Source organism: Lampris incognitus, chromosome 1 (genome assembly GCF_029633865.1).
Source record: "Lampris incognitus isolate fLamInc1 chromosome 1, fLamInc1.hap2, whole genome shotgun sequence".
Classification (NCBI taxonomy): domain Eukaryota; kingdom Metazoa; phylum Chordata; class Actinopteri; order Lampriformes; family Lampridae; genus Lampris; species Lampris incognitus.
In genome coordinates, this window is record NC_079211.1 from 145,571,190 (window position 1) to 145,581,495 (window position 10,306).

The 10,306-nt window shown below is 45.7% G+C and overlaps 1 protein-coding gene across 1 annotated transcript; it reads left to right on the top strand.

Moving 5' to 3' along the window:
* Positions 1–233: 233 nt before the first annotated feature.
* ppic (peptidylprolyl isomerase C) lies at positions 234–9,367 on the top strand. Its single transcript, XM_056282788.1, has 6 exons — positions 234–365; positions 937–1,050; positions 1,658–1,751; positions 5,823–5,890; positions 6,664–6,780; positions 9,239–9,367. Exons 1-6 carry the CDS (start codon positions 261–263, stop codon positions 9,365–9,367), a joined length of 627 nt encoding a protein of 208 aa, XP_056138763.1. The 5' UTR covers positions 234–260.
* Positions 9,368–10,306: the final 939 nt, after the last annotated feature.

Here is a 10,306-nt window from a genome sequence, read left to right on the forward strand (position 1 = left end):
CCTCCATCTGCCGACCGTCTCACATTTTATTTCCTATTCAGATATTTTATGAAATTAAATGTTCAAGTTTCAAACGTTAAACACCGCCATCGCCACCGTCTCTCTCGCTCTCTCTCTCTGCTCCACTCAAGTGGGCGGAGTTCGGGGGTGGGCGTGGCTTGTGACGTAGCGGGGCAGGAGGCTGCCATTCTCTCTCTCTCCTCCTCTTCCTCTCCCGCTGTGGGGGTCGCCGTGATTCCTCCTCCTCCTCAACCTTCATCATGGAGCTCCGGACCTTTTCCGTCCTGTTCTGTCTCGTCTGCGCCGTTTTCCCGCAGCACGCGGCGAGCGCGAGGGGACGCGGAGGACCCCGCGTGACGGAGAAGGTTGGTCCGCTCTTCATCTCTTCTCTGCGTCGGCCCGAGACTCCTCTCTCCTTCCCTCTCTCTCTCGCGCTCTCACACACGCGCGAGCGCGTGCGCGTGCGTAGGGTACCGAGCTTTCCGGAACGTGCGGACGGGGCTCTCGCGAGGCCGTCGTGTCCGTCCGCGCGCCCGCGGCTTGGCGTCATCAGCGCAGCGTTAATTTCAGATGCCATGTCAGAAATACACAAATACGTGAGCCTGCACAAGTGCACACAGCAGGGCCTCGTTAGCATAGACAACACACACGAACACGAGCCGAGCCGGGGAAAATACCCATGAAGCTGCATGCAAGAGTATTGAGACCCTGCCCAAAACCTGCCACTCATGACGCGTCCACGGTCACGTGGTCGAAGCTACACACGTTCTGAAGTTTATGACGACTTGAAAAAAACAAAACGTAACACACAACAACATCCAGACTGACTTGGCCACTGTGTGCCTCTGGGCGCATGCACTTGTGTCTGGTGTGTGTGTGTGTGTGTGTGTGTCTGTGTGTGTGTGTGTGTGTGTGTGTGTGTGTGTGTGTGTCCAGGTGTTTTTTGATGTCACGGTAGCGGGTCATGAGGTGGGGAGGATCGTCATTGGTCTGTTTGGGGAGGTGGTCCCGCTCACCGTCAACAACTTTGTGGCCCTCGCCACCGGAGAGGTACGCTCACACACGAATACACACAAATACACAAGAATACACACAAATACACACGAATACACATAAAATACACACGAATAGACAAGAATACACACAAATACACACGAATACACACAAATACACACGAATACACATAAAATACACACGAATAGACAAGAATACACACAAATACCCATGAATACAACACACTACACACAGAACACAGGGGACATGAGACAGCAGTGTTTTCAGGCAGCCAGTGTGTCCTGCCACAGACAGGCTGAGAGGAAACGGGCAGCAAGCGTCTCACATCTGGATTCACATCTGGACTCACGCAGCGTAATTGCAGCAGATTGTACATGTAAACCGTAATCTGAAACACACAGTAAACTTTCAGACTGTAACTTTACATAGACAGCAAGTTCATGTGCATGTGTAAGGTAGACACGCAGGTTAACCAGGCAGTAAAGCAGTGTGGTGTGGTGTGGTGTGGTGTTGTGTGTGGTGTGGTGTGTGGTGTGGTGTGGTGTGGTGTGTGGTGTGGTGTGGTGTGTTGTGTGGTGTGTGGTGTGTGGTGTGGTGTGTGGTGTGGTGTGGTGTGTGGTGTGGTTTGTCTGCTCCTCCACAGAGGGGTTATGGGTATAAGGGCAGTTCGTTCCACCGGGTCATCAAAGACTTCATGATTCAGGGGGGAGACTTCACGGCAGGGGACGGTACCGGAGGTATGAAGACACACACACACACACACATACACACATACACACACACACACACACACACACACACACAGGTGTGTCTGGCTTCACCTGGATGCCAGATGTGGGCGGAGCCTCTGAGACACACCTGGCTCATGTCAGAGGCTGTGCTGTATGTTCACATGTGTACAACTGGTATTGAACGACACACTCCCACAGTTTTACTACACAACCCCTTCAGCCTGCTTTACTACACACCCCCTTCAGCCTGCTTTACTACACACCCCCTTCAGCCTGGTTTACTACACAACCCCTTCAGCCTGGTTTACTACACACCCCCTTCAGCCTGGTTTACTACACACCCCCTTCAGCCTGGTTTCTTCCTGTATAACAAACGAGTTTTCACTGTAGTCTTGGTGACAGCTACTTTCTGTTAGACTGTGTACCTCATGTGTTTGTACAGTATTTACATTCAACTTTCTAAAATGATCTATCTACACTTTGTGTGTGTGTGTGTGTGTGTGGTTGGATAGGGAGTACTACTACTACTACTACTACTACTTTCGGCTGCTCCCGTTAGGGGGCGCCACAGCGGATCATCCGTTTCCATCTCTTCCCGTCTTCTGCGTCTTCCTCTGTCACACCAGCCACCTGCATGTCCTCCCTCACCACCTCCATAAACCTCCTCTTTGGCCTTCCTCTTCTCCTCTTCCCTGGCAGCTCCATATTCAGCATCCTTCTCCCAGTATACCCAGCATCTCTCCTCCACACATGTCCAAACCATCTCAATCTTGTCTCTCTTGTTTTGTCTCCAAAACCGTCCAACCTGAGCTGTCCCTCTAATATACTCCTTCCTAATCCTGTCCTCCTTCATCACTCCCAGTGAAAATCTTATCATCTTCACCTCTGCCACCACCTCCAGCTCCACCTCCTGTCTTTACATCAGTGCCACTGTCTCCAAACCATGTAACATAGCTGGTCTCACAACCATCCTGTAAACCTTCCCTTTAACTCTTGCTGGTACCCTTCTGTCACAAATCACTCCTGACACTCTCCTCCACCCACTCCACCCTGCCTGCACTCTCTTCTTCACCTCTCTTCTGCACTCCCCCATTATTTTGGACAGTTGACCCCAAGTACATATGCCTTCGTCACCTCCACTCCTTGCATCCCCACCATTCCACTGTCTCCTTCTCATTCACACATATGTATTCCATCTTGCTCCTACTGACTCTCATTCCTCTTCTCTCCAGTGCATACCTCCACCTCTCCAGGCTCTTCTCCATCTGCACCCTACTCTCGCTACAGATCACAATGTCATCCGCGAACATCATCGTCCATGGAGACTCCTGCCTGATCTCGTCCGTCAACCTGTCCATCACCACTGCAAACAAGAAAGGGCTCAGAGCCGATCCTTGATGTAATCCCACCTCCACCTTGAACCCATCTGTCATTCCAACCACACACCTCACCACTGTCCCACTTCCCTCATACATATCCTGCACCACTCCTACATACTTCTCTGCAACTCCCGACTTCCTCATACAATACCACACTTCCTCTCTCGGCACCCTGTCATAAGCTTTCTCTAAATCTACAAAGACACAATGCAACTCTTTCTGGCCTTCTCTATACTTCTCCATCAACATTCTCAAAGCAAACATCACAATCTGTGGTGCTCTTTCATGGCATGAAACCATACTGCTGCTCGCTGATCATCACCTCTTAACCTAGCTTCTATTACTCTTTCCCAAATCTTCATGCTGTGGCTGATCAACTTTATACCTCTGTAGTTGTTACAGTTCTGCACATCGCCCTTGTTCTTGAAAATCGGTACCAGTATGCTTCTCCTCCACTCCTCAGGCATCCTCTCACTTTCCAAGATTGTGTTAAACAATCTAGTTAGAAACCCCACTGCCATCTCTCCTAAACACCTCCATGCCTCCACAGGTATGTCATCAGGACCAACCGCCTTTCCACTCTTCATCCTCTTCATAGCTGCCCTCACTTCCTCCTTGCTAATCCACCGCACTTCCTGATTCACTATCCCTACATCATCCAACCTTCTCTCTCTCTCTCTCTCTCTCTCTCTCTCTCCTCTCTCTCTCTCTCTCTCTCTCTCTCTCTCTCTCTCTCTCTCTCTCTCTCTCTCTCTCATTTTCTTCATTCATCAGCCCCTCAAAGTACTCCTTCCACCTTCTCTGCACACTCTCCTCGCTTGTCAGCACATTTCCATCTCTATCCTTGATCGCCCTTATCTGCTGCACATCCTTTGCAGCTTGGTCCCTCTGTCTAGCCAATCGGTACAAGTCCTTTTCTCCTTTCCTTAGTGTCTAATCTGTCATACAACTCACCCTACGCCTTTTCCACCTCTCGCTTCGCTTTACGCTGCATCTCCTTGTACTCCTGTCTACTTTCTTCATCTCTCAGACTATCCCACTTCTTCTTTGCCAATCTTCCTCTCTATACCTTCCTGTACTTCCTCAGTCCACCACCAAGTCTCCTTGTCTTCTTTCCTCTGTCCTGATGACACACCAAGTACCTTCCTAGCTGTCTCCCTCACTATTTTCTGCAGTGGTTTTCCAGCCATCCGGCAAATCTTCACTACCACCCAGTTCCTGACTTAACTCCTGCCTGAACTCCACACAACAGTCTTCCTTCTTCAACTTCCACCAACGGATCCTTGGCTCTGCCTTAACTCTCTTCCTGTTCTTGGTCTCCAAAGTCATCCTACAGACCACCATCCGATGCTGCCTAGCTACGTTCTCCCCCTGTCACCATCTTGCAGTCTTCAATCCCTTTTAGATCGTGCCCTCTACATAAGATATAGTCCACCTGTGTGCACTTTCCTCCACTCTACTACGTCACCGTGTTCCTCCCTCTTCTTGAAATATGTATTCACCACAGCCATTTCCATCCTTTTGGCAAAATCCACCACCATCTGTCCTTCCACATTTCTCTTCTTGACTCCATACCTTCCCATCACCTCCTCATCACCTCTGTTCCCTTCACCAACATGTCCATTGAAGTCCGCTCCAATCACCACTTTCTCCTCCTTGGGTACCTTCTCCACCACGTCGTCCAACTCACTCCAGAATTCTTCTTTCTCTTCCGTCTCACACCCAACTTGCGGGGTATTAATGCGCTGATACCATTCAGCAATACACCTTCAATTTCCTGCTTCATACTCGTCACTCTGTCTGACACTCTCTTCACCTCCAACACACTCTTGACATACTCTTCCTTCAGAATCACCCCTCCCCCATTTCTCCTCCCATTCGCACCATGGTAGAAGAGTTTGAACCCACCTCGATGCTCCTGGCCTTACTCCCCTTCCACCTGGTCTCTTGCACACACAGTATATCTACCTTTCTTCTCTCTTTCATATCAGCCAGCTCTCTCCCTTTACCAGTCATAGTGCCAACATTCAAAGTTCAGACTCTCACCTCCTCACTCCTACCCTTCCTCCTCTCCCTCCCCTTCTCCCTTCGCCCAACAGTAGCATAGTTTCCACCGGCACCCCTGCTGGTCAACAGTACCGGTGGCAGTCGTTGGCAACCTGGGCCTCGACCAATCTGGTATGGAAACCTGATTCATGATCCGCATATTTGATTTGGCAAAGATGCCCCTTCCTGATGCAACCCTCCCCATTTATCCGGGCTTGGGACCGGTACTAAGAATGCACTGGCTTGTGCATCCTTAGTGGCTGGGTTACACCATCACTACAGTATAATGAAGAATTACTCTGTTGGGCTCTCTCTCTCTCTCTCTCTCTCTCTCTCTCTCTCTCTCTCTCTCTCTCTCTCTCTCTCTCTCTCTCTCCTCTCTCTCTCTCTCTCTCTCTCTCTCTCTCACTCTCTCTCTCTCTCTCTCTCACTCTCTCTCTCTCTCTCACACTCTCTCTCTCTCTCTCTCACTCTCTCTCTCTCTCTCTCTCTCTCTCTCACTCTCTCTCTCTCTCTCTCTCTCTCTCTCTCTCTCTCTCTCTCTCTCTCTCTCTCTCTCTCTCTCTCTCTCTCTCTCTCTCTCTCTCTCTCTCTCTCTCTCACACACACACACACACACACACACATTATTCACGTGTCTCCTCTCCCTCAGGACGTAGTATCTATGGAACAACGTTTGCTGATGAGAATTTCAAACTGAAGCATATCGGGCCGGGCTGGGTGAGTAAACACACACACACACACACACACACACACACACACACACACACACACACACTGGATGAGGAAGTAGAAACCTCATCCTGCAGGTTAAATGTATTATATGTCATGGGGAAGGTTTCATTTAGTTTCAGTGTGCTGAAGCACAGTCCTGCACAGTCTCTGTTCTCACATTCACATTGATTATATGTATATAATTATATGTACATAATTATATACATATAATTATATGTATATAATTATATGTATATAATTATATGCACAACACCACAAACAGCCTGTTAACCATCTCATCATCATGAAAATGCCCCTGGTTTCGTGTTGTGTCGTGTTGTGTAACTGTTGGTTCAAAGGATGATGGACACATTGGCAGTAGATGCAGACACTATGCAGATGAGCAGTGTGCACAGAGATGCAGGGACAAACGCACAGGAAGTGATGACACACAGGAAGTGATGCGTCATGTGTCTGCACGCTGACGCTACACCTGGCCTCACATTACACAGCTTTCTACACGGCAACCCCACTCAAACACACACTCACGTTCTTATGAACACAATCATGAAAGTCTTTTTGTGGTAACGGTTAAGTGTGGCAGCACAGGTACACACAAATACACACAAATACACACAACAACAACTTTTGTAATTATTTTTTCTTTTTATGTTGTACCTGCTCTAAGATTGTCAGCTAAATGATGTGATGCCTAATGGTAGCTTTGTGTGTGTGTGTGTGTGTGTGTGTGTGTGTGTGTGTGTGTGTGTGTGTACCAGTTGAGCATGGCTAACGCTGGCCCGGACACCAACGGCTCTCAGTTCTTCATCACAGCTGTGAAGGCTCCATGGCTGGACGGGAAACACGTGGTGTTCGGCAAAGTGCTGGACGGCATGGTGGGTGAACTGGACAGCTATGGTATCTCAGCCACATACTTTACTATATATATATATATATATATATATATATATATATATATATATATATATATATATATATATATATATATATATATACACACAGCACAAAAAGTAAGGAAATGTGTGTTTGGTAGATGATTTCTTTGTTGTAACAATGCTTCTTGGCAATAAATCTTATATCAGGCAGCTGATGGTCAGCACCTGGGGTACCAGAAGCTCAAAACAAGAGTCAGTAGCAACAGCAAAATAAGCTGTTTGGCATCGGCAGAGAAGAGTTGGCAAATTTTTCATGGACGCAACCCACATACTCAGCTCTGCTGCTCATCCCACAAATACATGTTCCTTACAAATGTGGCGCCATTTAAAAGGGAAGTAAACAGGCTTTCAAGCGATGTAAGATTTATTGCCAAGAAGCATTGTTACAACAAAGAAATACTCTACCAACACACATTTCCTTACTTTGTGTGCTAAGTATATATAGTGATGTGGGATGCGGTCAGGCGGGTTCAGGTTAGCTTACTAGAAAGTACCGCGGGTTCGGGTGGGCGGGTCAAAAAGTGACAGAGCAGCACTCCGAGTATTTTATGAATAATTTACAGAAACATTGCAAGCAGTAGTCCAACTTCTCCTCTCTCTCTCTCTCTCTCTCTCTCTCTCTCTCTCTCTCTCTCTCTCTCTCTCTCTAACACACACACAAACACACACACACACACACACACAGCTTTATCATCAATTTGTGGTTGTACTTTTGGGCAATACATGTGTGTTTTAGAGTGTTGAGGCTTCACCTATGAGTTTTTTTTGCCCTAAGTGGTATCCATATCTTTTGATTACGTCACCAAACCTCTTTTTTTGGTCAGAAAGAAGAGGGTTGTGTGTGTGTGTGTGTGTGTGTGTGAGAGAGAGAGAGAGAGAGAGAGAGAGACAGAGAGACAGAGAGAGAGACAGAGAGAGAGACAGAGAGTGTGTTCATGTCTTTAAATGATAGGTTACTTGTTTTGCTGCTATTCAACAATAAAGAACAGAATGTGCAACAGTTCATGTGTATGTAGCAGTCTAGACCAGACACTATCAGACTAATATACAACAGTCTAGACCAGACACAATCAGACTAATATACAACAGTCTAGACCAGACACTATCAGACTAATATACGACAGTCTAGACCAGACACTATCAGACTAATATACAACAGTCTAGACCAGACACAATCAGACTAATATACAACAGTCTAGACCAGACACTATCACACTAATATACAACAGTCTAGACCAGACACTATCAGACTAATATACAACAGTCTAGACCAGACACTATCAGACTAATATACAACAGTCTAGACCAGACACTATCAGACTAATATACAACAGTCTAGATCACACTATCACACTAATATACAACAGTCTAGACCAGACACTATCAGACTAATATACAACAGTCTAGATCAGACACTATCACACTAATATACAACAGTCTAGATCAGACACTATCAGACTAATATACAACAGTCTATAGATCAGACACTATCAGACTAATATACAACAGTCTAGATCAGACACTATCACACTAATATACAACAGTCTAGACCAGACACTATCAGACTAATATACAACAGTCTAGATCAGACACTATCACACTAATATACAACAGTCTAGACCAGACACTATCAGACTAATATACAACAGTCTAGATCAGACACTATCACACTAATATACAACAGTCTAGACCAGACACTATCAGACTAATATACAACAGTCTAGATCAGACACTATCACACTAATATACAACAGTCTAGATCAGACACTATCAGACTAATATACAACAGTCTATAGATCAGACACTATCAGACTAATATACAACAGTCTAGATCAGACACTATCACACTAATATACAACAGTCTAGACCAGACACTATCACACTAATATACAACAGTCTAGATCAGACACTATCACACTAATATACAACAGTCTAGACCAGACACTATCAGACTAATATACAACAGTCTAGACCAGACACTATCAGACTAATATACAACAGTCTAGACCAGACACTATCAGAATAATATACAACAGTCTAGACTACACACAATCACACTAATATACAACAGTCTAGACCAGATACAAAACAATGTGTGCGATACAACTGTTTCTGTTATATCTAACATAATCATAAAATACTTGGCATGTTTCCTGTTTACATACATTACATATATTCCTCATATATTTACAATTATAACTGAACTTTTTATGTTCCTAAAGTACTTAAACAAAAGTAAAAAATAAAACTCTCCTGCCCGTATACCTGAAATATCTTTTTCACATATTCAGTATGTATTCATGTACCTGTATCCTTGATATATTTGTGTTTTGTATGCATGTAAAGTCATCATACACAACAGTACACTGACTTGCTGGGTTGCCGTGTGTGTCTGCAGGCGGTGGTTCACACCATTGAGCTCCAGGACACAAACGACCGAAACGTCCCGTACACCGAGTGTGTCATCGTCAACAGCGGACGCATTGCCGTTAAAGAGCCCTTCATCATAGAGGTGGAGGGCTGGTAGACAAACTGAGTCAACAACACACACACACACACACACAGATACACATGCTAACACACAAACATACACAGATACACATGCTAACACACAAACATACACAGATACACATGCTAACACACAAACATACACAGATACACGTTAATACACAATCATACACACAGATACACATTAACACACACACACACACACAGATAGACATGTTAACATACAAACACACACACAGATGACAATGTTAACACACAAACACATACAAACATACACATGCTAACACACACACACAGATACATGTTAACACAAACACACAGATACACGTTAACAAACACAAACGCACACAGATACACGTCAACACAGACACACACATACAGATATAGATAGGCGCGCGCACACACACACACACAAAGTGTAAAACTTTCACATATGGACACACACAAAACATACCACAGATACACACACTCTCAGACATAGACACACACACGCACACACAAACACACACACACAAGCACAACTATCAGCAGACAGATACATACAAACAAACACAAAAACACATACACACGTGTGTGATGTTGAAAACCACATTATTTCTACTGAAAAGCTCCATTACGAGCCATAAGAGCTGCTCCGGCTGTCCGGACACTGTGAGGTGTCACATGTAGGTCATGTGTCGTGACATGTAGGTCATGTGTCATGACATGTAGGTCATGTGTCGTGACATGTAGGTCATGTGTCGTGACATGTAGGTCATGTGTCGTGACATGTAGGTCAGCATCCTTCTCAAAACTTACAGATTAAGACAAGCACCTCTTTTTCCCCAGATGATTCACATGTAATTTAGGCAAGACATTCTCATGCCATGGTGCCATATTGTGCCACGACTGATAAAGCAATACTGAGACAGAAGCCCCCTCGGCGTCTGTACGGAGACACAGCAGGTGTCCCACACAC

Bases quoted from the DNA above. Each gene is read 5' to 3' on its own strand.
- ppic (XM_056282788.1), top strand. From the start codon at position 261: ATGGAGCTCCGGACCTTTTCCGTCCTGTTCTGTCTCGTCTGCGCCGTT. The intron at 1,752-5,822 runs GTATGAAGACAC...CCTCTCCCTCAG, and splicing joins GGCAGGGGACGGTACCGGAG to GACGTAGTATCTATGGAACA. The intron at 6,781-9,238 runs GTGGGTGAACTG...GTGTGTCTGCAG, and splicing joins GCAAAGTGCTGGACGGCATG to GCGGTGGTTCACACCATTGA.